Source organism: Chrysemys picta, chromosome 1, assembly GCF_011386835.1.
Source record: "Chrysemys picta bellii isolate R12L10 chromosome 1, ASM1138683v2, whole genome shotgun sequence".
Classification (NCBI taxonomy): domain Eukaryota; kingdom Metazoa; phylum Chordata; order Testudines; family Emydidae; genus Chrysemys; species Chrysemys picta.
This window is the reverse complement of record NC_088791.1, coordinates 46807675-46832017: the sequence shown is the minus strand read 5'-3', so window position 1 is coordinate 46832017 and position 24343 is coordinate 46807675. Positions and strand designations below refer to the sequence as shown.

General features: G+C 39.5%; 1 protein-coding gene across 16 annotated transcripts in view; it reads right to left on the bottom strand.

The window, feature by feature from the left end:
- The window catches only part of ANKRD26 (ankyrin repeat domain containing 26), a 178499-nt gene that overhangs the window by 79269 nt on the left and 74887 nt on the right, over window positions 1-24343 (bottom strand). For 6 of the 16 annotated variants that reach the window (XR_010592041.1, XM_008172600.4, XM_024109001.3 and 3 more), the window contains 7 exons: window positions 21951-23012; window positions 20807-21057; window positions 16555-16713; window positions 9778-9811; window positions 9376-9517; window positions 6536-6752; window positions 1107-1290 (listed from right to left, as the gene is read on the bottom strand). Coding sequence is in view for 15 of the 16 variants with exons in the window: in XM_008172600.4 (XP_008170822.2) it covers window positions 1107-1290; window positions 6536-6752; window positions 9376-9517; window positions 9778-9811; window positions 16555-16713; window positions 20807-21057; window positions 21951-23012 (2049 nt within the window). In the remaining variant the exon portion in view is untranslated. The remainder of the gene's footprint in view (window positions 1-1106; window positions 1291-6535; window positions 6753-9375; window positions 9518-9777; window positions 9812-16554; window positions 16714-20806; window positions 21058-21950; window positions 23013-24343) is intronic. The other 10 variants (XM_065564238.1, XM_008172584.4, XM_065564544.1 and 7 more) reach the window with 8 other exon arrangements.

Below are 24343 nucleotides of genomic sequence, written 5' to 3'. Positions count from 1 at the left end.
ATCAGATTCCAGGAAAAATTTATAAAAGAAAATATAAGGCCCGGGGAGTGTCCTGGAGCGAGACAAAAACCTTCCTTAATTTCTTGATGTTTGTTCATAAGCTCTACCTCTCATACTGACTCAGTATGAGAGGGATGAAAAATAGGCAGGTATTTTAATTATTCTTAAAATTGAACTCAAACAGGCAAATATGGCAAATTTAAAATAAAATCAGTAAACTAACATGTTGCTCTATTTAATTTTACAAATTTGTAATCAATTTATTATAGCAAAATTAAAATATGGAAATACTATAAATAATGATACATCCATATCTGCATCTGTCTCTCTTGCTGTGTTCATCTGACATCACAAAACACTAGAGCTTTGCTTTCATGGCTAATTATGATGTCACTAAAAATTTCTCCACACCTGCCTATCTTTATAACTCAATTTCTTGTTTGTTCTCAATCATAAGGTTACAAAGAAACAAGATACACATTTGTCATTCCTCTAAATTCAACGAAGGAGGGTGAAATGACAAATATTTTTGTCAAGAACCAAAACAGAACAATTATCAGATATTTATTTTCTTCACTTTAGAGAGTCAATAAGATGACTAAGAAGTTCTTCGAGTATACCACTCTGGCATATCCACATTTTTTAACATGGCTTAGTTAAGCTCAAGCTCAATAGCATCTGGAAAGCAGTGACCATTAGGGGTCTGAATAAGCCTCCCCACAGATCAGGATTGTTGTTGTCAGATAACAGAAACTGAGGGTTGCTGGGACTACAGTCCCTTTTATGCTTATTTTCAATTAACAATATGATCAGTCTGAGAAAAATAAAAAACAACATGGAGTAGATCTGTAGAAGCAGCATATTCTGAGAATGCATATGCTACTGAATGCTGGAATCTGCAGAGCCAGCTCTTGAAAGAAAATCGTAGTTTCATGAGCATGCACGTAGAGAATTATATACTGCCATTGTAAATGTTTGACTTTATATTTTAAAATCCATATCTTAAAACGTATTAGAACAACACCGCTGAATTAAAACAAATGGGAAGAAACATATACAAGAAAATTGTGTTGAATTACATATCTTAAGATTTAATAAATAATAACCTGTTTCAAGTGATTTCTCAATGTTCTCAACTCCATTTCTAGACTCCTTTGGGTTAGCTCAAGCTGTTGTTTCTCCTCCATCTCTTTACAGTACTGATCTTCTTTCTTTCTAAGCAGTTCTCTGTTTTTTTCATACAGCATTTCTGTACTCATTCTCTTTTCTTCTTCTTGTTTCAAAGTAAACCTGGTATTTAACACAACATTATTTTAAAACCAAAACCCTGGAACATGCTTGCACCCATCATGAATTTCAACTGTTGATATTTCAGCCCACTTAAGAATTGGTAAAGAGAAATATTCCACAATATGTAGCTTGAAGAATAAACAAACAGAAGAAGCACATTTTTAAAATCCTTCAATTCTTATCTTGTGACTCTTAAACTGACTTTTAAAGCAAATTGTAATCTCATTCAGAGGTGTCAGCTATACAAAAATTTTGATGAAGATACGTAACACACAAACTCACCAGTATGTAAGCTTTATAACAAACTAAAACAACACCATATTTGGTTATAAAGTTATAAAGTTATAAAACATATTTCTTTACATAATGAACACAATGCCTTACTCAAAGTATGTATTTAATTTTAAGTATCTTCAATGCCATAAGGGCTAAATCCTATATCTTATCCCAAACCATGGAGGTGAGAAAGGAAGGGATTCTTCCTGCCCCCTTCCAAAAAGGTACTATTCAAAATGTTGAGTCATTCTACTAATAATGACAGGTTTCAGAGTAGCAGCCGTGTTAGTCTGTATCCGCAAAAAGAAGAACAGGAGTACTTGTGGCACCTTAGAGACTAACAAATTTATTAGAGCATAAGTTTCGTGGACTACAGCCCACTTCTTCGGATGCATATAGAGTGGAATATATATTGAGGAGATATATATACACACATACAGAGAGCATGAACAGGTGGGAGTTGTCTTACCAACTCTGAGAGGCCAATTAATTAAGAGAAAAAAAAAAAACTTTTGAAGTGATAATCAAGATAGCCCAGTACAGACAGTTTGATAAGAAGTGTGAGCATACTTACAAGGGGAGATAGAATCAATGTTTGTAATGGCTCAGCCATTCCCAGTCCTTATTCAAACCGGAGTTGATTGTGTCTAGTTTGCATATCAATTCTAGCTCAGCAGTCTCATCACATCACATCAGCCATACCATCAGGGGCTCGTTCACCTGCACATCTACCAATGTGATATATGCCATCATGTGCCAGCAATGCCCCTCTGCCATGTACATTGGCCAAACCGGACAGTCTCTACGCAAAAGAATTAATGGACACAAATCTGACATCAGGAATCAAAATACTCAAAAACCAGTGGGAGAACACTTTAACCTGTCTGGTCATTCAGTGACAGACCTGCGGGTGGCTATATTACAACAGAAAAACTTCAAAAACAGACTCCAACGAGAGACTGCTGAGCTAGAATTGATATGCAAACTAGACACAATCAACTCCGGTTTGAATAAGGACTGGGAATGGCTGAGCCATTACAAACATTGATTCTATCTCCCCTTGTAAGTATGCTCACACTTCTTATCAAACTGTCTGTACTGGGCTATCTTGATTATCACTTCAAAAGTTTTTTTTTTCTCTTAATTAACTGGCCTCTCAGAGTTGGTAAGACAACTCCCACCTGTTTATGCTCTCTGTATGTGTGTATATATATCTCCTCAATATATGTTCCATTCTATATGCATCCAAAGAAGTGGGCTGTAGTCCACGAAAGCTTATGCTCTAATACATTTGTTAGTCTCTAAGGTGCCACAAGTACTCCTGTTCTTCTTTCTACTAATAATATGGAACAAAGCATATTAAAACAGAGCAATTAACTTAGAAATAAAACATATGGCCAGATTCTCAAGCTAGTGTAAATCAGTGGAGCTATGACACTTTACTATAGTTGAAGATATGGCCCACTGAATCTAACTAAGGTAAAACTTGGCAGCTGACTTAAACTAAATATCTTTACTCTGAACCTGTAATATTCACTAGGAGTTCCAAATAGTAAGTATAGGTAATACTACCAGAAAAGTAAGTGTCTAAGGAAAAAGGGCAAGATTTTAAACATGACTTTTGTATAAATAAACTGACTGCACACCTTGTAGTAAGTAAGCAGAATGTTTTCTCCTCTGCAAAGGTTTTTGTTTCCCCGCCCTCCCCCCCCCCATAATGGAGTGTACTTAAGAATGAAGCCAATAATCTAAAATAAGTTTAGAAAAGTCTTGCTAGTTAATCAGCATAAGCTTCAAGCTTAATGTGATAAAAATGACAAGAATTTTTTTAAACACATGTAATTGAACCTTAAGGTATAACATCGATTTAATTTTTAGGTTAACAGAGAATGAAGGCCTTGAGGAGAGTTTAGCAATTTTATTTTTTTCTTTTCTGATAATTGAATCCAATTATCTATACATGTAGAGACAGTGAACAACGAAAAAAACAATACATGGTATGTTTCCTTGTTCCCATGACATGAATAATAAGCATTTGAGTATTGGGTGACTTTTTAGATATTTTAACCAATATCACAAATCATATAGACAACAGGAAAAATCTGATTGTATACGAGGAAATGGTTGCTTTAAAATCATGCTAACGATTTTCCAAGTATTTGTAACTACTAATACATAAGCGATTCATATTTCAGAGTTTGAACTCCAAACTTTACAAAGAGTAAGAAAGACAAAGTGTCCGGTGATAAAAAACATTGACATGCAACATATGAGTCTGAACTTCAAAGATAAAGGGTTCAATGCCATACTTACTGTAACTCTGCTAGACTACCGCTGCTCATGAATGTAGATCTGGTATTCATTTCGTTGTCATTTTATTTTAAAAAACCCAACACTCAAATATTTGTTATGAAAATAAACAGTGTATAAAGATTTGGTAAATAGAAAAGAAAAACAAAAGTATGCCAAATTTGGGATCAAACTGAAGAGTCCTTTTAAATACTAATACTTATCTGTTACACAAAAATCAACTTCTAAAAACAGGCTATTTATGTGAACAGTAACAAAAACAAAATTACCTCCCCCCACCCCAAAATCCATACTATTCAGATCTATAGTCAAGAGATACTGCTCAGGTGGAAGCCCAAAGTTTGATCTTCCTTGACCTTGACGGATCTGTCATTGCTAATTGTGCTTGTCTTCACCCTTGCTTTCTTCCTTAGAACTGACACAGCTGGAACAGATTTCCTGGAGCCCTTAAAGTTCTTCAGTTTGCTGCAGAAAGTCACAGGAGCCAAGACTGGCCTCTTAGACCTTGGAGCCAACACATTTCTGCAACTGGATGGTTTGACCTCAAGGGGCTCCTTAAGGAGCAGCAGTTGTAATCTGTTGTGCCTCTCATCCAGAGCTCTGGGCGTGAAAGTCCAGCAGATGGAACACCCAGAAGGAAAGAGGTTGTCTCCCAAGCATTTCAGACACTGAATGTGGTCATCTGATGCTGGGAGGACAGCTGGGCTTGAAACCCAGCTTCTTTCTCTTCGGTTCCACCATAATCCAGAACTGAACTTTATCACCATAGGCATGGTTTGACTTCTATATTGGGGGGGGGGGGTGAGGGGACAAAGGCTGGGGGGGTGAGGCTCAGCAGGGGATCTGGATGGGGGGGTTGGGTTCAGTGGGGGGGGGGGGGGCTCTGGTTCTGGATGCGGGGGGGAAGGCTTGGTGGGATAGGGATTCAAGTGCAGGGAGGGTGGCTCGATGGGGCAAGGGGTTCAGTGGGGGAGGTTCTGTTGTGTGTGTGTGGAAAGTCCGAATGCAAGGGGGTTGTGCGGACATGGGGGCAGCTCCCCATACAGGGACCCCTCCTTCTTGTGACTGAGGAGTGATATGGGCAGGAAGTGGGGGAGGGATGCAGCGCTTCCTGCAGTGGGTCTGACCTGGCCCCAGCTGCTCAAGGGGAAGAGGAAGTCCTAATCCCCCCCCATTCCTGCCCCCCCAGCAGCTGAGCCAGGCACAGAATTCCAATTCTCCCAAGAGTAATTCACTCTGTCACTCACCTGGGCTGTACATTGTGGAAGCAGCTGTGCCGCCTAGTTCTCCTGGGTTGCTGCTTTTCTGCCCTCCCCTTACACAGATCATGAAGGCGAAACTTACCTGCTAGCAGAGAACACCTAGCTGAACCCACTCAACATTCCTCTGTGCCCCCTTAGGGGGATGAGGGAGAGGGGACAAGCAGCAATGCCAGGTGCTTTGTGCCTGCTGGTCAGTTTCCCCAAGTGGACTGTGCAGTGAGCTGCTCTCTGTCCTCCCCTTACACAACCTACATGGGCAAAATGTCCCTGCTCACCCCCTGCCCCCCAATGTTCCTTCGTGGGGAGGAAGCAGGGCTAAGGGAGAAATCTGGATGCTTCCCCCATGCATTGCCTCTGTGACATATTCAGTTTGGGGGGGCAATGCTCCCCCCCCCAAAAAATCCCAGCCTATGGTTATCACTAAACAATTATCAAGATAGTAAGAACTGGAGAAAACCCAGACCTGAACAAACTGGAGTGATTCATTTTTGTCTGGCACAGCTGCTGGAAGGAACTGAAGTGGTAGAGGGCACCTGTGCCCCCTTAGAAAACCTCACCCTCAGAATGTTTTGAAACACTGCGGGGAAGGCTAGGAGATGGTGTGAGAGGACTCTAACAGACACTGCTTTGAGAAAGTTCTACTATTAGGCTCCACTAGGCAGGGCAATACCCATAAGTGGGAATAGCAGAGCCACTCAAAGAACCCTCATTTTTCCATACTCTCTCCATCTCATTTTTGTTTGCTGTCATTCTTTGGGGCAGGGATTGGTCACATTTGTCGGTAAAGCACTATGCGTACTCATGGTCCTATATAAAAAATGTCTAGAAAGTCCTAATTTTGTAAATAAGCAACCTGTTTTTGAAGATTGGAAAAACAACAGCCTGGAACAGACCTTGCTGAGAAACTCTACCAGAAGCATATCACCACACAGTCTCTTTCATATAAGGCGTACACTGGATTGTTTATGGTTAGTGTGACAGAGGTTACAGGGATAGTTCTCAGCATGGCAGCCAAGAAGGGGGAAACTGCATGGTGCGAGATTTACCTGAGCAAGAGATAGCAGAGGGAGGCAAAAGGGCAGCTTTAGCCCCAAGTAAATCCCTCCCTCCCTTTCCACGTTACAACAATTAGCTGAAAAAAATATTGCATGGAAAATATCTGGCAGGTAGACTTTCCAGACAGAACTACTATCAAACAATAAGTTTTTGACCAAACAATTTTGAGCTTGATGCTGTAAAGTGCTGAGAACTAGACCAATTCACAAAGTACTTAAGAATGTGCATAACACTGAAAAGCATGTTGATCGTCTCATTGACTAATTCCAGCATCCCTTTTGTTATTTGCATTTGGATAAAGTAACCTGGTAAAATGCTTATTAGAATTTAAGATTCCGTACTTGAGACTGCTGACATCGCTTTCCCATTCCATTTTTTGGTGATCCAGAATGGATTTCAATTCTCTGGTCTCTTCCAATACTGTTTGTAGCTCTTTCTTTTCATTCTCCAGCTTTCTTACTTTTCCCAAGAGCTGTGTATAGCGGCCCTTTTCATGGTCTATTAATCGTTCATATCCATGAAGTAAGTTCTGAATTTTCAAGAGACTAATAGAATCTGCTTTGTGAAGAAAATCAATAATGTAAAGATAAGTGCCGATTTCAATTTGCAAAAAATCAGAAGCACTTCAGATTGCTTTAATTTTCTATACTGTATCTGGAAACAAATGTAAATGTCTCTTTCAGAACTATTCAATATCCAATACAACAAACATAACAAATGCTTACATAATACTTGCTTGTAGATTTCTTTTGCATCTCTGACAAAGAAGAAATATTTTCTAAAAATACTTCTGTTCACTATATAATTCATATAAAATATATAAACTATCATTTACATTAAAAGTGCAATGTTAAAACTGTATTTTCATTATTTCATTATGCGAAGTATGAACCAGATTATACACACACATACTCTGTGTGCGCGTGTGTATGTGTGTGTACATAAAACATTTTACACCTCCAGTGACTGTGAATGTACAATTTAAGTCTAATTCAATAACTTCTATATACTACAAAATGCATGCTTTTACAGCGAGGAGGAGATTTTCAAAGGCATAAAGAGGAATTGGGCACCTGTCTTTTATGCCTTTGAGAATCTCTCTTGTAATACCCGATAGAGAAATTTTGTGGCATGTTAAGTGGTCATCGCTTGTTCTAAGTAAAGATACTGTAGGGCAGAGGTTCTCAAACTGTGGTCCGCAGACCACCAGTGGTCCGCGGATAGTTCCCTCTAAGGTGTGTGTCTTGGTGGCCACACACAAGAGAATGAAGGGCCACCCACCTGCATAGTGGAGCTGTGCAGGCGTGGCTCCACTAATTAGGTGCCTGGACCCATTAGAAGACACATATGTAAGGTGAGGTGGTGGCCTTGGGGGGAATAGGGGGTAGGTGGGAGGAGGCAGTGGGGTGAGAAGAAGGGGTGGGGGAATTTGGGACATACAGGGCTGCGGCGGCCAGAGAAAGAGGTGACTTTCCCCAGCTCCAGGGCTGTGGCTGCTAGGGAGAGATGGCCCTCCTTCCCAGCCCCAGCTCAGCGGCTGCCGCGGCGGGGAAGAGGGCATATCCATCATATTAGAAAGGTAAGACTACTAATATTAAAATATGAGTTGTGTGCTTTTATTTGTAGAACAAAAAAACGTTAATTATTATTACTTTTTTTTAAAATAGTGCTTTTATCCAAAGTGCTTTACAATAGTTAGCTAATGGTATAAACAACATTTGGAAAGATCATTAAGTGGTCCGTCGAGACCCTCAGCAATTTTCAAGTGGTCCGCAGAAAAAAAGTTTGAGAACCACTGCTATAGAGTAAAGACTATACAGTAAAGCTGTATGACTTCTGTGCAAACTGGAGACAGATATTAAGTTTGATCTCTACTTCCTCTGACAAAGGTATTACAGAGGCCACATACCCAGCTGTGGGGATGGGATAAAGGAGCCCTCTGCTGCTGCAATACTGGATACCATTGTCTCTTTAAGTGTCAACGATAATAGGTGACCCTTCTGTAGTGTCTGCTGCTTGTGGAAGCTAGACAAATAATGGGGAGAAAAGGAAAATATCTAGCTAAAGCTCAGCAAATGTATAGAGAATGGGGAGGAGATTCTGTGGCATCTTTGTAGGTATGTCTCCACTGCAATTAAAACCCCACAGCTAGCCCATGGCAGCTGATTCAGGCTTGCAGAGCGTGGGGTAACGGGCAGTTTAATTATGGTGTAGTCATTCAGGCTTGGGCTGGAGCCCAGACTCTAGGGACAAGGTAGGAGGGTCCCAGAGCTCAGGCTGCAGCCTGAGCCTGAACATCTAAACTGCAATTAAGCTTGAGTCCTGTGAGCCCGAGTCAGCTGGCATGGGCCAGTTGCAGGTTTTTAATTGCAGTGGAGACATACTCTAAGAGGTTATTTCCCTCCCCCGGTTGTGTTTCTGGCTCTGGGGCTTTTAGAGACCCTTTAGAGGTGGAATAGGCCCTTTTACCCAGTCTATGAAGGTTATCCTGTGTGGAAGTAGAGAAAAGGATAAAGGGAATTTGAACGCAGATATCTTAGTTTCTAGGAATAGAGCAAGAGTCAGGCTAACACTAGCTCTAATAATGTGAGATTTCAAGGCAAGGCCTGGGCAAGTGGAAAGCGAGTGGGGAAAAAAAAACTGTAAGAGATACTGTTTTTCGACTTTGTGTTAGATAAGAATGGAATACAGACTGTAGCACGCACTGCTGAGAAAAGTAAGATATCAGAAGGAATATGTATAAACAAGATGCGGTTGTTGATCATTATTGTCTGTAACAAAAGGTATAAATGCTTGCCCTAATTGTTTTTCTAACGGAGACCTGCCTAGGGAGGGGAATCCCTGCCCAAGTGTACTCTCCCGTGCAATTGCAATTGCTCATAATAAAGCTGCCTCTGGCTTGTTACTTCAAACTCAGAGTGAGGACATTGTTTTCTTCCACACCTGGCTTACTACCCTGAATCAGTGCTTCAGACAGCCAGGGCTCCCAGGGAATGTATCCTTCTTTATGGTCAAAGGAGACAATAAGTTTGGGAACAAACAGCTAGAAATACCTAGGATTTAAAAATATGTGCTTGAATTTATAAAGAGAATTCAAAGACACACAGGTGAGAAGCATTAATGTTGTCCAGAGAATTGTAATCACTTGTCTTCAATTGCTACTGAAACATAACTCATTTACCTTTGCCATCCATACAAAGCTGTTCTATCAGCAACATAGCATCTCTGTAGGTTGAAGCAGGCAACTCTAAGTCCTCTGTAGCTGTGTCAGAAGACTGAGTTAATTCATCAAAATCATCTGCAACATCCATCTGTTTGCCAATCTACAAATAAGACAAAATTTAATGAGTAAAAAATATTGTAAATTACCATTCATTATAACAAAAACAAGGTTATTATTCATTTACTCAACTATTTCCCACACACTGTCGTCTCAAACATGATAGACTGTAAACTCGTCAGAGAAGGGACAGTGATTTACATATCTGGTGAAACACCATGCCCATTTATGAGTGCTTAAAGTGCTATATAAATGCTTAACATTTAAAGCAATATTTTTGTTTAGTAAGCTATTTTACAGTACCTTGTTCCTTTCATCTACTGTTTTGGCTCCAGGTCTAGAAAACAAAAATAAATTCTGATATTGGAAAATAGATGTTAAGATAGAAGTAAAATCATATGTTTGTTCTGAAAATACTGATTTATTCATTTAGTAAATGTGAATTCTTTTATGGTCAATCCTGCATGAGATGTGGACAAGGACTTAGAGTACACTGCTGAGTTACCATCAGAGCTGCTTAACATGGTGCTTTGTTACTCACAGTCCAACAAGATGAATAAGCTGAGAGCAGTGGGTGGACTGGCAAGAACACTCCCCAGAATACGTTAAGTCATGAGGTATTAAGCAGCTGGCTGAAAAAGTAATACTATTTTCTTACAACTAGGCCTGAACACTGATGCTTGCTCACATTGTTCCAAACCATGTACACTTCACTACACTCTGCAGTGGATGGCTCTCTGTATAGATGCTGAACAAACACTGCATGCTCAACACTAGGGGTTTTGGTTCTTTCACTTCTTTCGGCATTAAGGAAAAAGCCTCTTATGGTCCAAAATAATTTTAAACCACTTATTTTGGATTCCCCATTCTCCATCAACAATGTTTAATTTTAGTTACAGCTGTTGACAACCTGGAAAAGCAATCTAAATGAGTCTTGCAAATATATTCCATAAATGCAGAAACATAATCTTTTTAGTGTGCCATAAAATGTAAATATGGTCTCAACAGGAACATTTTTTCAATGAACTTTGGATGCTTCAGAGTATTACACACAAAAATGGTTTGATTTTCTAAAAAGACTAAAAATTAAAGTTTCTGACATGACTTTTTTTAAGCAGTGATCAAATTAATTTTTAATTACTCAGAAATGTACCTGAACTGAGTCACCATGTGATCTTATTGATATAACTGTTCTTCCCTTCCTCATCCTGTTCTTTCCCTCACTGATTTTGTTATTTCTATATTTTAGATTACAGGTTCTCTATCTGTGGTCCATGGATGACTGCTAGGCTGAAGTACATGCTGGTGGTCTGTTACATGCTGCTAGCTCTTCCTTATTTCTAAAAATATATAGACAGCTAAAAACGCAGGGGCAGAAGTAGTCTTGGCACAACAGTTGGCAGCTCCCAAAGGGGGTTCTGTGATTCAACCCATCACAAAATTCAATGTTGATAAATGCAAAATAATGCACGTAGGAAACCTAATCCCAAATATGTATACAAAATGATGGGGTCTAAATTAGTTGCTACCACTCAAGAATGAGATCTTGGAGTCATATTGGCTAGTTCTCTGAAAACATCTGCTCAAAGTGCAGCGGCAGTTTGAAAAAGCTAACAATGTTAGAAATCATTACGAAAGGGATAGATAAGACAGAAAATATTACAAAGCCACAATATATATCCATGGCACACCTACACCTTGAACACTGCATGTGATTCTGGTCGCCCAATCTCAAAAGAGATATATCAGAAATGCGAAAAGTAGAGAAACGGGCAACAAAAATGATTAGGGAGATGGAACAGCTTCCGTATGAGGAAAGATTAAGAAGACTGGGACTATTCAGCTTGGAGGTATATCAAATCATGAATGGTGTGGAGAAAGTGAAAGTGTATTTACCCCTTCACATAACACACAAACCAGGAGTCACCCAATGAATTAATAGATAGCAAGTTTAAAACAAATAAAAGCAAGTATTTCCTCACACAATACAGTCAAACTGGGGAACTCATTGACAGGGAATATTGTGAAGGCCAAAAGTATAAATAGGTTCAAAAAAGAATTAGATAAGTTAATGGAAAATATATCTATTAATGACTATTAGCCAAGATGGTCAGGGACGCAACCCCATACTCTGGGAGTCCCTATACTTTTGACTGTCAGAAGCTGGGACTTTATGACAGGGATGGGATCACTCAATAATTGTCCTGTTCTGCTCATTCCCCCCTGACACATCTGGCCCTGGCCACTGTTGGAAGACAGGATACTGGGCTAAGATGGATCATTGATCTCACACAGAATGGCCATTTATTTGTTGCAATTACCACAGTGTGTTAGGCATCTGTACAAAGGAAGAGATGCTCTAAACATTTGTAAATAGGACAGCAGATGGTCCCTGAGGATTTTCTGTATTAAAATGTATTCCACACTATGAAAAACACTGAGAACTGTTATTTTAGATTAGAAACTCTTTGGGTAGAGACAACAGAATTTGTTTTGCGAAGTCCCTCGCAAAACAAATTCTAAGCTCTGTGGATACTACAGTAGACACTCATTAGTAGGTACCTTGAGAGGTCATCTAGTCCAGTCCCCTGAACCCATGGCAGGGCTAAGTATTAAAGAAGGTGTTGATCTAACCTGCTCTTAAAAATCTAATAATGGAGATTCTACAACCTCCCAGGGCAATTTAATTCAATGATTAACTACCCTGACAGTTAGGAATTTTTTCCTAATGTCCAACCTAAACCTCCCTTGCTGCAATTTAAGCCCATTGCTTCTTATCCTATCCTCAGAGGTTAAGGAGAACAATTTTTTCTCCCTCAGGCTTGTAATAACCTTTTATGTATTTGAAACTTATATCCCCTCTCAGTCTTCTCTTCTCCAGACTACACAAACCCAATTTTTTCAACCTGCCCTCATATGTCATGTTTTCTAGACCTTTAATCATTTTTGTTGCTCTTCTCTGGACTTTCTCCAATTTGTCCACATCTTTCCTGAAATGTGGCACCCAGAACTGGACACAATACTCCTAATCAATGCAAAGTAGAGAGGAAGAATTACTTCTCATGTCTTGCTTACAACATTCCTGCTAATAAATCCCAGAATGATAATTGCTTTTTTTTTTTTTGCAGCAGTATTATACTGCTGATTCGTATTTAGCTTGTGATCCACTCTGATCCCCAGATCCCCCTCTGCAGTACACTTTCCTAGGCAGTCATTTCCCATTTTATTTGTGTGCAACAGATTGTTCCTTCCCTATTTACTTCAGGCCATTTCTCCAGTTGTCCAGATCCTTTTGAATTTTAATCCTATCCTCCAAAGCACTTGCAACTCCTCCTAGCTTGGTATTATCCGCAAACTTTATAAGTGTACTCTCTATGCCATTATTTAAATCATTGATGAATATATTGAACAGAACCAGACCCAGAACTGCTCCCTGTGAGACCTCCATTTGATATGCCTTTCCAGCTGGACTGTAAACCACTGATAACTACTCTCTGGGAATGGTTTTCCAACCAGTTATGCACCCTCCTTACAGTAACTCCATTTAGGTTGTAGTCTCCTAGTTTGTTTATGAGAAAGTTATGTGAGAAGTATCAAAAGCCTTACTAAAGTCAAGATATACCACATCTACTGCTTTGCCCTAGCCACAACATTTGTTACCCTGTCAAAGCTCTCAGGTTGGTCTGACATGATTTCAAATCCATGCTGACTGTTACTTATCACCTTATTATCTTCTAGGTGTTTGCAAATTGATTGGTTAATTATTTGCTCCATTATCTTTCTGGGTACTGAAGTTAAGCTGATCTGTCTGTAATTCCCTGGATTGTCTTTATTTCCCTTTCCCTATGCTGCTCCTAAGTGGCGGTTGCTGTTATGGGGAGTGTCTGACCAAACGCATATGAAGAGTTAAGAGGATTTTGGAAGGGATGTGGCAGCCACATTGTGTGGGGGGAGTTGGTGTGTGGGGGGGACCCCAAGTTTGGGGGGAATTGGGCAGGAGAACCCTGTGTTTGGCAGGGAAGCCCCCAGCTGGCAAAATGGCTGAGCGAGCCTGGCTGCCAGGGCCAGGCTGAGGATGCTCCCGTTGGGAGGTTCATGCTCCACCCTGGCAAGGGATGGATGGCTGGGGAGGGCACTGTGTACAGCCTACAATGGAGGATATTTAGTGAATGTTGAGACAAGCACCCAAAGTTTACTTAACAGCGACACTTGAAGGAACCAGACCCAATGGGAGAGCACTGGGATGCAGAGAAGTTCAACTCATTGTTATATGAAGGAAATGAGGAGACAACAAGGTTGTTATCTGGCAGTCATCCAAGCAGATAAAGTGACAACCCCTATATCAGACTGGCACTGAACCTCCTAATGGTGAGTAATATCCAGGCTTCTTGTAAGCTAGACAGTATTTCTCAATGACTGGTCCATGAACCAGCAGTGGTCCCTGAGATCTCCCTGACAGTTTAGGAAGGTAGCAAGCTGGTCCCTGCTCTCTAAAAGGATGAGAAACACCTGAGCTAAAAGATACAAGTGCATACCCTTCTAACAATGGTAGTCTTCATTATCAATTCATCTTACTGCAGCTATCAAAAAAGGCTAATGTCCACAACCACATCCACCAACACCATGTGGAGTTCTTTAAATGGGGAAAAGTAGTACCCTAGCCATGCTCCAATCCCCCATGAAGGTGTCAAAAAGGAAGGCTAGGTGGGTTCAGAAGCAAAGACTTCTTTCCTTTTTTATTCTGCCTTTCCTCCAATACTCCTTTTTTCCCTAAAAGAAAAAGACTAAGGGCTGGTCTTTATTATGGGGAGATCGACGCTACTGCCCATAGATTCTATCTGCAGCGACAATTCCATGTGTAACCCCTCACTCACCAATTAAATTGTTGTTTCAACCCTTCTATGTATGTGCTGGAGTTGGAATGTACCCGGTCCACCCACCATTCTCTGGGGTGTACCACCCATCCTTGCAGTGGGGATCAATTTAGCGGGTGAAGATCCGCTAAATCGACGGCAGAGCGCTCTCCGGTCCACCCCAGTACTCCAGATCCTCAGGAAGAGTAAGGTAAGTTGACCTGAGGGCATCTCCCATCAATGCAGCACAATGAAGACACTGCAGTAAGTCGACCTAAGCTATGTTGAGTACAACATAGCTGGAGTACAACGTAGCTTGAGTAGCGTAACTTAGGTTGACTTACACCCCATAGTGAAGACAAGCCCTAAGCATTAAAAGAAGAGGAAAAGGGGAACAGAACAGTACTAAAATGAGGGCTACACACTTCTGAATGAAAGGAAGCAAAAGAACCTGGAGGGGAGAAAGGTTTTTATAGATAAGAAAGAGCGAGCTCTCGATTCATTTGCCTCTTTATTTCCTCGCATATTGCATACTTTTTGAGAAAATTATTATGGAAGGAATGGTGTATGGTCATGGTACTAGTGGACAACCAGCAAGATGGATGGATGGGGCATGTCAGACCACTGGAAGGTCAGCTGCTGAGTGCTCAAGTTAGCGATGGATCGTGAAGGCTACCAAAAATTCTGCTATTCAGACATGAATAAACAGATTTACTTTACTTTTTAGATAGCTCACGAATACTAAATTATTCTGAATGTCTGTATACTTGAACAACAAACTTGAACGAACAAACAAACAGTAGTATGCAATGTTGTAGCCGTGTCAGTCCCAGGATATTAGAGAAACAAGGTGGGTGAAGTAATATCTTTTATTGGACCAACTTCTGTTGGTGAGAGAGAAGCTTTTGAGCTACAGAGCCCTTCCTCAGATCTGGGAAAGATACTCAGAGTGTTACAGCTAAATACAAGGTTGAATAGATAATTTAGCATAAGGAGTTAGAATATGTGCTAAGGGACCATTCAAGATTAAGTGGCCTGTTAACACCCCTATAGTCATAGGACAAAAAGGGGGGATAGTGGGTTAAAGATTGTTGTAGTAAGTCATGAATCCAGTGTCTTTATTAATTTTTAGCGTCTAGCAAAGTTATGAATTTAAGCTCCCAGGCTCATCTTTCAAAAATGTTGTGCAGGTTTCCTGTGAGGATGAGGACTGATCAATCACTCTCTAGCTAACCTCTTTGTTAAAAGCGTTCACCCACAGGTGATATAATGTTTTTGTCGTTTATCATTTCTCTGTGAGAGTTCATTTGAGAGCATAGTAATGGTCTGGCTTCACCCACATAGTTATTGGGGCATTTAGTGCACTGGATGAGGTACACTAAGCACACTATTAATGAAAAATTGTTTACTTTCTCATTTTTACTATACAATTATAAAATAAATAGACTGAAATATAAGTATTGTACTTAAATTTCAGTGTATAGTATGTAGAGCTGTATAAACAAGTCATTGCCTGTATGAAATTTTAGTTTGTATTGATTTCAAGAACTACTGCCTTATAGTATGTACTAACTACTTACCCTGAACTTTCTGTCCTTGTACTTAGCTGTGACAGTGAGTACCTTTCCAAAACCTGAAGGAAAAAAAAACCTCTCTCTCTCACCAACAGAAGCTGGTCCAATAAAAGATATTACCTCACCCAACTTGTTTCTCTAAAACAAATACAATAGAACCTCAGAGTTGCGAAAATCAGCGTTATGAACTGACCGGTCAACCACACACCTCTTTTGGAACTGGAAGTATGCAATCAGGTAGCAAAGGGGAAAAAAAAGCAAATACTGTACAGTACTGTGTTAAATGTAAACTACAAAAAAAAAAAATTAACGGAAAGTTTAGAAAAAGATTTGACAAGGTAAGGAAACTGTTTCTGTGCTTGTTTCATTTCAATTAAGATGATTAAAAACAGCATTTTTCTACTGCATAGTAAAGTTTCAAAGCTGGATTCAGTCAATGTTCAGTTATAAACTTTTGGAAGAACCACCACAACGTTTTGTTGAGTTATGAACATTTCAGAGTTATGAACACCTCCATTCCCGAGGTGTTCGTAACTCCGAAGTTCTAATGTAGGACTTATTTTTAGTGTCAGTTCTCAAGCTAATTTCTACCTTAAATAAGTTATATTTCTAACAGTCTTAAATGAGAAATATAGCATTGTTATATTCTGTACCTTCCTTCATCCTGAGATGTTTCACTCAAAGTGCTATCATCCAGTACTTGGAATTGATTTCCATTGGTAGAATTCATCTGCTGATTACCTCTCTGTTTTGAAATCCGCTTTTTGTTTTCATTTTTCTTTACATCCTTCACATTCAAGGCAGAATTACTACTTTCAACACGAATAAAGAAAAAAAAAATCCAGTGCTTAAGTATCTTCAAATAAAATACTTTGTAGCAGAGACAAATTAAAAAATAATACAGAAGACAATACACAGGAACATTGAAGCACTTAAAAGAAAAATGTCTTCTATGATAAAGTACTGAAGCTGATTCCACCAAATAGCAAAGGACACTCATAGACTTTAAGGTCAGAAGGGACCAGTGTGATCATCTAGTCTGACCTCCCGCATGATGCAGGCCACAAAAGCTGACCCACCCCTTTCCCTTGACACAGCTGTTGAAGTCCCCAAATCCTGTGATTTAAGGACTTCAAGTCGCAGAGACTCCTCCAGTTATCGACCCCCGCCCCATGCTGCGGAGGAAGGCGAAAAACCTCCAGGGCCTCTGCCAATCCACCCTGGAGGAAAATTCCTTCCCGACCCCAAATATGGCGATCAGTAAAACCCCGAGCATGCAGGCAAGATTCTCCAGCCAGACCCTCTTTGACCATTGATACTATTTACCCGCGATAGCACGCTGTTGATTGGTTGACTAAAATCACGTTATCCCATCAAACCCATCCCTCCATAAACTTATCGAGCTTAATCTTAAAGCCAGAGAGGTCTTTCGCCCCCACTGTTTCCCTCGGAAGGCTGTTCCAAAATTTCACCCCTCTGATGGTTAGAAACCTTCTTCTAATTTCAAGCCTAAACTTCTCCACCGCCAGTTTATATCCGTTTGTTCTCATGTCCACATTATTACTGAGCTGAAATAATTCCTCTTCCTCCCTGGTATTAATCCCTCTGATATATTTAAAGAGAGCAATCATATCCCCCCTCAGCCTTCTTTCGGTTAGGGTAAACAAACCGAGCTCCTCGAGTCTCCTTTCATACGACAGGTTTTCCATTCCTCTGATCATCCTAGTGGCCCTTCTCTGTACCCGTTCCAGTTTGAGTTCATCCCTTTTAAACATGGGAGACCAGAACTGCACACAGTACTCCAAATGAGGTCTCACCAGTGCCTTGTATAACAGAAGCAGCACCTCCTTATCCCTACTAGATATACCTCGCCTAATGCATCCCAAGACCGCATTAGCTTTTTTCACGGCCACGTCACAATGCTGACTCATAGTCATCCTGCGGTCAACCAGGACTCCGAGGTCTTTCTCCTCCTCCGTTACTTCCAACCGATGCGTCCCCAGCTTATAACTAAAATTCTTGTTAGTCATCCCTAAATGCATCACCTTACACTTTTCACTATTAAATTTCATCCTATTTCTATTACTCCAATTTACAAGGTCATCCAAGTCTCCCTGCAGAATATCCCGATCCTTCTCCGAATTGGCAATACCTCCCAACTTTGTGTCATCCGCAAACTTTATCAGCCCACTCCTACATTTGGTTCCAAGGTCAGTAATAAATAGATTAAATAAAATGGGACCCAAGACCGAACCTTGAGGAACTCCACTGGTGACCTCCCTCCAACCTGACACTTCACCTTTCAGTACGACCCGCTGCAGTCTCCCCTTTAACCAGTTCCTTATCCACCTCTGGATTTTCATATCGATCCCCATCTTTTCCAATTTAACCAATAATTCCTCGTGCGGTACCGTATCAAACGCTTTACTGAAATCGAGTAAGACTCCAACAGTCTAAGCACAAATTTTCCTCCACACATAACATGTTGCCACATGCATTAGAATTCCTGGGTCAGATTCAGCCCAGCAGGAGCAAATGTCACTCTTCTGTGCCCACGGAAACAGATGCTCTGGAATGGGGATTCACCTTGAGGGGCAGGTGGCATTACTGCAGCTCTTCATCATGGAAGAACTGCTTTAAAAATACTGAAAGATTCACTGAATCAGTACATCTCCCAGCTGATTTATCTCCACCTTCTCCTTTACCAGCCAAATCCACTATGATGACTGTTCTTGATGGCTCTAGATCTCCTACAGAACAGAGATTGTAGGTGTTTTGCACCACTATGTCTACCTACTCCACTGGTGAACTTTCTACTGCTGACAAGCAGCTCAGGTTCCACCAATAAGTAAGTCTAGTCCTTTCTAGTCAAAGTGAAACAGAGAGAACCACTGTATTATAACAGTGTCTGAAGGGAATGGTTAAAATACTTCTCTCTTGACAAAAATGAATGTTCAAATTTCATACATTTTCCTGTGTTTCAATGTTTTATAGTGTGTTTATAACAACACCGTTGAACATTCTTCTAGACAAAACGGGTTTAATCCTTCCAGGTGCTGAGCACTCTGGCCCTGAGTGCTTTAAGTTAAGTGCTTTAAGCAGTTCTTGAGTAGTCCCAATGGGACTACTCACATGCTTTAAATTAGGCATAGTTTGCTGGAAAAGACTCAGCTACTTGCAGGCTCAAACCCCACAAAGTGCTCTTATTTACTGTTTGGGCAATTCCAAAAACTACTTATCTGCAATTTGATCAACTTGGTAACAATTTTCTGAGATTTCTGTACAGGCAAGGAATAGTGATGGAATTCTTTATACAGACATAAATGTGACTCTTACTAATCCATTTCTTTAGCTAAAGTTAAGTTGAAATAGATATCTGAAAACTGTAAATTTCCATCTATTTATAGAAAAGAAATTCATGTTGTAAATATTTTTTAGATTACTAGAATACACTTTTGTATTCAAATATAAGCAGTGTTTAGTTTCTATAAATTACTCTTTTAATCAATCCACCATGTGATTATTTTTAATTCTCTTATTAATTATATGTAATATAACAAAACTACTTTATATTGTCATTCTACATCCTGCCTTGTCTAAACCCTTACTCCAGAGGTGGCCAAATTTTTTGATAGATGGGATATAAGATGGACAGACTCTGACCCTTGTTAGTTGTCACTGTGGCCTGACTTTCATGGATGCACAAGTGCATAGAGAGGCATAAATGCCCCCTTACTCCCTTGCACCACCTACCAGGATCATAGGTAGCAGTAGAGAGAAGAAAACCTCCACAATGCTCATCCTTTGCACCCCCACATAAATGAAAGACAGTAGGAGATACAGAATAGAGAGCAGGCAGAGCACTGGCTTCACTCACAATGAACCTGCTAACATAGCTAGCCTGGTGCAACCAGCGGAAATACGCTGTGCTAGCACAAACTTGGTACAGGGTACTTATTAAAGCAAGGGAGAATCCAAAAAGTAGACTGTGACTCACTGTACCTCCCTGTCTGCTCCAGGGATTGTGCAACAACTGTGTCACAGTGTTCCTTCTGGTCTGCTCTACAGGCAAACCAACAACTTGCTACCTCTTGCTCAGGGCAAAAGTATCACTGTGCCTTAAAGGAGGAGAAAAGAAGAAAGGTGATGAGGACTAATGTTTGCCTACACTCTCAACTGAGTTCAGCAGTAAAAGAAAAAAAATGACTAAAAGGTTAGGTGGCAGTTAAGAAAACCCTGCTGCCACTAAGCAGCAAAATTAAAAGGAACTGGTCATGTGTGATGGCAAGCCAGGCTTTGTCCATCTGCACGCTATTCCAACTCTGGGTAACTCATTAAAAGTATCGTCTCTCCCCTTATTCCTGCGAAACACACATGAATAGAATGACAATGAAATCTATAAATTTACTGATTATAAAAGAGACAACTTGCACCCAACCAGAAAAAGAAAAAATTAAACTGTGAGCCACTGTCTCTCTATAGCTAAGTCTGCAACCAGTTTCCACAATCCCATCATATTTTTGCCCGTCTAATTTAGGTTTTGAAAATGTATTTGGACTGAATATTGATACTGAAGTCAATGAGAATTTTTAGGTGGTTCAACATTTTTAAAAAAGCAGCTAATTTAGGGTCCTAAGTCTATTTTAGGTGCCTAACTTTTGGCAACCTTTTTTTTAAAATCTTGGTCAATGTGTTCATTTGGTCAATGGGCAGTGCACAAATTATGTCCTTAACTATTTTTAGGAAGGAAGGTAAATTTAGTGTCACTTGTAAGCAAGCACAATGTGTACCCCAAGTTTTCACAGGTGGAAGACTATTTCATTAAGTTACAGAATAAAAAATACTTAAGACAATTAGGTTTATATGCAAATAAATGAAGATTATTATTTATTTTTACTATCTTACCCCTTCAAAGGTATTTGAATTAACTTCGCTCTTTCCTTGGAGGAAATACTGTTCTTCGTGTGTTTTTCTTCTTCTGTGGTTTCTCCACTTTCTACTGTAGAATATTGGTTCCCTTTTATAGCAAGTTTCTGTTTCATTTGCTGATTAATACCATTTCCAGCCAACGTTTGCATATATGACTTATAAGTATCTTCTCTTTTCTCCATTGCCAACATTTCCCCACATTTTTGCTTTCTCTTTTCCTCTTCTACCTAGGATAAGAAAGTTTGACACTCAACATTTTTGTCATCATTTTCTTGAATGAATAAAGAGGTATTCTTACCAGAAGGTACACTAAATTGTATTCCTATGATTCACATAAAGGAACTAAAAAGTGTTTTTAATTTTAAAAGAACTACACTTACATAATATTCCACTACACAGGGTAGCAAGTGAGTGGGAATACTTTCACTCTTGGGGGGGGAGGGAGGAGATGAATTCACTCACTACTAAAAAGTTTAATAAAAACATACCCTTTAAAACTGAAATACAATTTACATCTCAAAACATGAAGCAATGAAGAGCATAACTGTATTAATGACAGGAAGTTTGAAGGAATGAATAGTGTTTGTTATGTAGACATAATAGATATGATTAACAGAAATGTGTAGACAATTCTTTTTGAATGAAAAACACTTAATCAGAGAATGGTTTCACTGCAAACTGAAGAGTTTCAGCAAAGGGTAATGAAAGATACACATGCACAGAACAGAGCAGATGCAAAGATTAGTCAATACCCTGTTCAAAAGCTATTTTCATTCTTTGGTTCAAAGTGAGAACCGATGTAAATGTGTGCATTTCCTTTGAAGTCAATGGAATAGCAACTACTTACACTAGAACTGAATGTGGTCCTTTATGTTTGAATTGTAGACTACTATTAAGATTAACTAAATTTTAGGTTTCTTAAATCTTCTAAACCACCTAATGGAGGAAAGGAAGATTCTCTCCACCTGCCTCTCTCTAGAGTTATGAAATATATTTGCATTGCACAAAAAGCCAATTTGCATAAGAAACCTTTCTGAAATGATGAATAGCTGAAGTGAACAGGATGGCTGATGTGGAGCAAAGACCAATGAAAATGAAGCAGCAGCAGGTGAACCTCTACCTCTTTTTGTAGTTGTACTTTCTCTTTCTCCAAAGCCAGGAATACTATCTGCAGCATTCCTACCTCATTTTTAAATCTTTCCATATCTTGTTCCAGTTCTTCATCCAATGGTCTTTTCAAAGTTTCATCATGAGATTGTCGAGAGTTTCCCAAATTACTTTCAATTTCAGTACTACTAGTTTTAGGATTGCCAACAAAGCAGTCTTTGGGAATATTATCCTTAAAATAGTGTGAGTCTTTTCCACGTTTGATTTTTGCTACAGCAAGAAGTGTGCTTTTATCATCTGTGGAAACAGGTCTTACAACATCTGGAATATTAGCTCTTTTGTCCAAAATGCTTTCTTTCAAACTATGTTTTAGTGAATATCCAGGACTATTCTCTAAATTTGAAATATTTCCATCCACATTTTCTTCTGTTTCCATAGCAGCTATTTGGTCTTCCCTCTCTTTATTTACAGCTACTTTTGTACTTTCCGCATTGTTAGTAAAACCCTCTTCATTTGCATTCCATATATGTTCAGTACACGGTTTGTTATCTTTTTTACATAGCCTGATGCTATACTGATTGGGATGCTCATGAGAACTGGAATTTAAAGCATAGAAAATTACGTTTTCATTGCTGGATTCCTTTTGTTCAACCACAGAGCATAGGTCCATACATTCACTTCTTCCTTCTATTCTACTGGTGGGTTTTGTCAAATTATGTGGCGCTTCATGAATGCTCTCCAATTCTTCACTGATGCCATCTTGTAATGCCCCTTCCATGGGCATAGTTTTCTGAAATTCATTACCGGTAATTTCACCAAACATTTGCTTTAGCTCTGCTGTAATGCTTTTAAAATTTGTTTTCACTTCCCTTTTCTCATTTTCAACCCACATTTTCTCATATCTTTCTTCCCAAAGTTTTGGATTTAATTGCACATCATCACCATGTGGGTCCTCATTTTGTTTTAGTGGCTCAGTTTTCATTTTTGGATGTGGAAATGAAATTTCTGTTTTGTCAGTCTGATTATCAGATGCTGTTTTTTCTGTCAAGTTGGTTGTGTCTAATATGTATTTATCCTTAAGAAGGCAGGTATGGAGAAAGAAAAATTAATAAAAGAACAGCAGTTACAATTAGTCTAGTAAGCTTATGTTGCCAACTTGTCCAAATATCACAAATCTGAGCCAAAGACGTCTTGAAAATAACTGGTCTGTAACCAAATCTTGTAAAAAATCCCTAAACATTCAAAAGGTTTATTGAGTGTTGTTTATATAAAAGGAGTCTTTATTTTTTATTTTATAGAGTCTTTATTTTGGCTGGATTGGATTTATCTGAGCAATGTGGTTTCTTAACTCATTTTAAATTTTCAACCCGTCTACTTTCTGTAATTTCAAATATATAAATTAAAAAAAGACACTGGAATGGATTGTGCCTCTGAAATCCATGTGGAGAAAGAGTTCACCCATACACAGATCACCTTCTCTCTGTGAAGAAGGGCTTTCTACCTAGAACTCTCTCTCAATGGTCCAGAGACTGCACTATGGGAGATGGAGGAAAACAAATCAGGGGAAGACGAGACAGGCTAGTGTTCATGTTATTCCCTTAGGGGAGCTATCCTGGCTCAATGTCTCCTTTCAAATATTTGAAATTAGAGAAAATTTCAACACAGAAGTCACCTGGAAAAGTTTGTACGCAGATTATGCTAACTATCTCCTCTCACCCTAAATTCCAGGATCTGCCCCACCCAAGAGGAGGTCATAGTAACACAGATCCAAAGATGCGGCACTCTCACAGGGGCCATGCAGCTGCATGGATGGCCTGGTCTCTCACAGATCCCCTGAAATCCTCCAGGTTTGGGGGAGGGAGGGAGGGAGCAAATTTTCTCTGGTGATGAGGCAAACTCCAGCTCCCACTGGGATGATTGGGATAATCTCTGTGAGGGAATCCTTGTGGAGATTTCTTCACAAGAAGTCCCCTCCCACAGCTTCTAACAAAGAAGGGACTCAGATCTATTTCTAGTTATTTGCTGAAAACACCACATGTGGTGGAGGTTGGTTCTGCTCCAATGATATGCATGTATCCTCCACATTTGTAATTCACTATACCTTTGATTTTCAAGTTTTCAAATTAATGACAATACGCCCAATGGGCTTAAACATTGACAAAAGATTTCCATGTCATGCAAAATGCAGGGGTCATTAACTTTTGTGCAATATTCTGTTTCATTGGCTTCATTTCTACTATACCAATAATTAATGTTTTGGCTACCATCACCTAGTTTAATGAATACAGTAATAATTACGGCACTATTATCAAACAGGTGTTTTCTTCTAGTTACAGGGTTTTTAAAAATAGTTTATATTGAATACCCATGTCCCTTTAACAAAAAGTTGTTGAAAAGGAAAGTAAG